General features: G+C 39.1%; 1 protein-coding gene across 1 annotated transcript; it reads right to left on the minus strand.

Moving 5' to 3' along the window:
- Nucleotides 1–306: 306 nt before the first annotated feature.
- Nucleotides 307–3,745, minus strand: npvf (neuropeptide VF precursor). Its single transcript, XM_041809487.1, has 3 exons — nt 2,964–3,745; nt 460–833; nt 307–370 (listed from the first exon to the last, which is right to left on the minus strand). The coding sequence occupies exons 1-3, from the start codon at nt 3,123–3,125 to the stop codon at nt 307–309; spliced, it is 600 nt and encodes a 199-aa protein (XP_041665421.1). The 5' UTR covers nt 3,126–3,745.
- Between the last annotated feature and the right edge of the window lie 1,630 nt (nt 3,746–5,375).

Here is a 5,375-nt window from a genome sequence, read left to right on the forward strand (position 1 = left end):
TAAATGGGCACAAATTCCCACAGAAACACTCCAAAATCTTGTGGAAAGGTCTCCAAGATGAGTGGAGACTGCAAAAAGGGGACCAACCCCATATCAAGAAATAGAAAAGAAACACAAAACACAAACCCCTCACTTAAAACTTTTGTTTTTAATGTTTTATAGATGGATCTTTCACAGTGATATATTTTTAGTGGGAAGGATTCATAATTTACATCTTAACATTCAACATTTTGTCTTTCAATATCTTCCTTATAGGAAAAACACTTTCTTTAATATTTAAGTTTTGCTTGATTGTCTGATTGTCTGTCATCCTTTGATGTGTTCTGTCTCCATCTCCTCTGAGTTCTCTGTGAGGTCAAAATCTTCAGTCCTGCAGGAGAGGACACATACTTTGTATTAATAAATGACAGATTGTATAAATACATATTAGTAAGAATATAAAGGACAATAAGATCCTACCAGTGCACGTCCTTTTTTAGGGTGTGATCACTGACCAGAGTCCTGAGGAGTCTCCAGGACAAAATGTTCCTCCCAAACCGCTGAGGTAGCGCTGCGTTCACTGCCCCTCGGACACGGGGGCACCCAGGACACATTTGAATCAATTCCCAGGCTCTTCCAAACCTCTGCGGCATGTTGGGGGTGGAGTTTGGGGTCGTGTCGTCATCGTTGTTGCTCTGCCTCCCAAAGCGCGGGGGCATTTTGATATACTTGGTGAGGGGCTGGACAGTGGGCGGATACAGCCTGATCATGATGGGGAGACTGATTTTACTGGTTGGGGTCGGATCGAATTTGAAGCTCTCAAGATCCAAACTTCTGCGGGGTATGCTCTTGGTCTGTGGACACATGTTGAGTCAAACCATTCAGTAAAAGAATACTTGGTTTTCAGCGTAATACTTTCATGATCAGTAACTCTGATGACCACTCAACAGTCACAAAGTTTCTCTGATGACCACTCAACAGTCACAAAGTTTCTCTGATGACCACTCAACAGTCACAAAGTTTCTCTGATGACCACTCAACAGTCATTGAGGTGGTTGACAGACCTGTACATGTGTACATATATAATTATTTATTTAGTTAAAAGGGTGTTCATTAAGCTGTATAAATACATAAAAGTACAGGAAATAGATTGTTTGACAGCAAAAAAGACCTTTGAGGCAGTTTTGAGCCTATCCCAGCTGTCATTGGGCAAGAGGCTGGGTACACTCTGGCTTGGTCGCCAGTCAATCACAGGGCTGACATACAGAGACGGACAACCAGGCACACTCACATTCACACCAACGGCCAATTTGGGTCCCCAGTTAACCTAATGATGCTTTTTGGTGGTGGGAGGAAGCAGGAGAACCAGGAGAGAACCCACGCATGCAGAGGGAGAACATGCAAACTCCGCACAGAAAGGTCCTGACTAGGAATCGAACCAGGGACCCTCTTGCAAACAAATGTAAATTTATTTTTGATTAGTGCTGTTACTCAATTAAAAGAATAAATCAAGTTAATCACATCACTACGCAGTGATTAATCATGATTATTCACAGCATTTTTTTAAAGTTTATTTATTTATTTATTTATTTATTTATTTTTAGATTTTTAAAGGTTGTTATTGTCAGGTGTTTTATTTTCATTCTTTTAATTCTATGTACAGCACATTGAAAGTGCTGATCTGAGTCCTTATCGATACAACTACCAATAATTTCTGTAAGGGTAAATATTTAAACTACAAGTGGTCTTAGCTGAGTAGTGCTTGAGTTAAAAAGCTATGCCACATCTATTGTATATCCCTCAAATGTAAACACATATTCACAACTGTATTTATTGACGTTTCTCATCAAAAACTAAATTTTCCAATTTTTATTTGACGTTTAAAGACATCATATCATATTGAATACAGTTGTCTAATTTACTGAGGTTACTTGAACACATCATATTTTCCATCTTCAGCTCATGAAGTTTGCTAATTAACTTCAATTTTGCTAATTCAACCACCGATTTCTACACTGGATGAATATTGTTAACAAACAGGACTTGCTACAAGTTTTGGAGCACTTTTCAACATTTATCTGAGCAGCTAAAGAAGAAAACTGTCCTGAAGCAGCGGAAGAGAGTGGTATGATCGTGGCTTGATCTCGTGTTGTTGTTAGCGTCTTTGCTAACATTAGCAAAGATGTGCTTTGCCCAGAGGTGGAACTTAAGACTCGTTGTTCTTCGGTGTAAAGACAGTTCATCACTGCAGCATGTACCCACAATTTTGGTTTTCTTAACCCCTTAAAGCCTGTTGTATCATATTTGATACATACTTGATATGTATATAATACTATGTACTATATACTATATAATATGATATTAGATGACTATAAAAACTTATGAATACAATCTGATAAATGATAAAAATGCCCTTAAGTGGATTATCAGTTACCAAAAACACCTAATGTATCAAATGAGATTAAATTATATATGTATTTGTTAAATTTTATGGAAATTTAGATTTTTTTGGATTTCATTAGAAAGTGAAATAAACATTTCAGTTCCAAAAAAATAGTATTTTCTGGCCATAATTTGTGTTTTCAGGCTTTAAAGGGTTAACTAACATTCACCAGCTTTTTAAAAAGAAAATTGCCATTAAGCAGACCTGGGTCTGTCTCCTCACTCATCACTGCTGGCTGTGTCTAACCCTCTCACCTCTTCATCCCCTGGCACATAAACATCCGCGCTGGAGGACTACGGGAGCAAGTTGTGGTCAGACTTAGTCATATGATAAAACTGCGTTATTATTATTTTTTTTTTTACACGTTAAGATTTCAAGATTAATCACATGCGTTAACGCGTTAATGTTAACAGCCCTACTTCTAACAGCCCAAAGTCATCAGATCACTCCTTTTGTTCCCTCAGCAGCTACCTGTAACTCATAAATGATCATTAATAATAATCCTTGGTTGATTTAAACCAGTGTTAACGGTCTTATTTACCTGTTGCTGCGTTTGTCTCCTCACAGTGTGTCTCCCATCTTCACTGCCCAGCAAAGTTTTATCCCTGGGGACTGATTTCCCATAAAACTGCAGGTCAGATGCAGTCACCCCTTCCAGCCCGCCCAGTATCAACAGTGCTGACAGAAACACTGCGATAGACATCTTAAAACCCTGAAACTCCTCCTGTGACAACAGAAGCAGGACTCATACCTTTATTTCCAGTGGACCACTCTGTCTCCAGTTCTTAAAGACCCCTGAAAACGTACGTCACACATCTTCATCCACAGCCTCGCTTCAACTGAGTGAATTTCTGTGTCAATTATCAGCAGCTAGGAAGAATATATAAGAAATGGCATGTATGTCCTAATGAGGCAGCTGAATGAAGCTGTTGGCATATTTTAGTCAGACAAAAGGACACCAAAGAAAGAGTGACCTGAATCATGCTGAGATATAGAGGTGTGAGGGTGTTTTTTTCTCTTTACTGTAAAGGAAACTAATTACATCCAGGCTAGCAAAGTCAATTAGGAGGAGAATTTCTTGCATAAGGAAGAAGATGCTTTTATGAACTGAGGCGTTAAAAAAAAAAACAAAAAAAAAACGCATGCTGTTCTTGAAGACCTGGAATACAAAGACACTTGTTATTTGGCTCTTATTCGTCTCTAAGCCACAGATTATTTGCTGAATTGAATTATTTTTACCACCCTTTTTTTTGTTCAAAAACAGAGAAAACATATATAACATATAAAACACAGTGCTTAATATCAAGCTACTTTGGAGCTAATAGGAAAGATTTCCACTTTTAAACAATACATGTTTACTTTTCAGTTAGTTTTTCTTGTTTCTTTTTCTAGAGTTGTCACCTTCCTGTTTTCCCCTATTAAAATATGGTTAAAATAAGGACTAAAACCTTACTTTTGGCTGACTGCTGGGGTCAGCCCTACACTTGGGTCTGTGCACCACATTCCAAATTATTATTCAAACAATATTTTTCTCTGATTTTCCTACATAGTCGATGCAAATGACAGCATAATTTTCAAATCATCAACTGTTAGAGCATAACTCAAATTATATCGAACAAACCTCCCAATGATAACTGTTTTTTTTTCCAAAAATAAAAAAATCAACGTGTACTGTTCTAAATTATACTGTTGCACAACAGTGTTTCAGAACCTTTTATAGGTTGTGGAGACCTGAAAATGGTCATTTGTTGAATTTGCAGCATTAGGAGTTCATATTTACTGAAATCAAAAATTATTTCAATTAAGTTGCATCTTAACAGACCCAGAGCTGCTGTTTGGATGTGAACTGCCTCCCACCCTCATAGATCTTTAGCTTGAGGATGCCCCAAAGGTTCTCAAAAGGGTTGAGGTCAGGGGAGGATGGGGGCCACACCATGAGTTTCTATCCTTTTATGCCCATAGCAGCCAATGACACAGAGGGATTCTTTGCAGCATGAGACGGTGCATTGTCATGCATGAAGATAGTTTTTCTATGGAAGGCACTGCTCTTCTTTTTGTACCATTGAAGAAAGTCATCAGTCAGAAACTCTATATACTTTGCCGAGGTCATTTTCACACCTTCAGGGATCCTGAAGGGGTCTACCAGCTCTCTCCTCATGATCCCAACCAAAAACATGACTCTGCCACCTCCTTGCTGACATTGCAGCCTTGTTGGGACGTGGTGGCCATCTACCAACCATCCACTACTCCTCCATCTGGACCATCCAGGGTTGCACGGCACTCATCAGTAAACAAGACTGTTTGAAAACGAGTCTTCATGTATTTCTGGGCCCACTGCAACCGTTTCTGCTTGTGAGCACTGGTTAGGGGTGGCTGAATAGTAGGTTTATGCATGACTTAATAATGCTTAATAGATAATGTGGAATGTCCTTTGTAAGTAGCCTTTAATTGGGCTCACCTGGCAAACTAATTATCACAGGTATCTGAGATTGATGTCAGTGAGCCAAAGAGCCCTAAGACACAATATCATCCATGGGTTTCATTGAAAAACAAAAAAATTGAATTTTTATGACACTAAAATCCAATTTGCATAATAATTTGGAACATGGTGTATGTGACTGCAGCCTGACTGAATGAGTGAGTGAGTGACTATACCTTCAGAGCCGTCAGCAGAGGGGTAGCAACATCTAGCAGTGGTTCATGGAGCATAGTGGGCCTCCGCTGCACCATGCCTTCTATAGCGCTGTGGGTAGCTTTTGGTTAGGGGAGTAGACAGAGCTACCTCTCTCCCCTAACCTAGCAAAGCAGATGGATTTGCCAGACTCCATCTCTGTCATCAGGCAAATTCATCTTCAAAATTCATCCACAATGTTTGTGCCAAACAGAAAGCTGTTCAGAACAATCAGCATTAATTAAGGAGAACGAGGCGGTAGCTATGGGATGGGTTTAGTTG

This window comes from Cheilinus undulatus, linkage group 16 (genome assembly GCF_018320785.1).
Source record: "Cheilinus undulatus linkage group 16, ASM1832078v1, whole genome shotgun sequence".
NCBI lineage: Eukaryota > Metazoa > Chordata > Actinopteri > Labriformes > Labridae > Cheilinus > Cheilinus undulatus.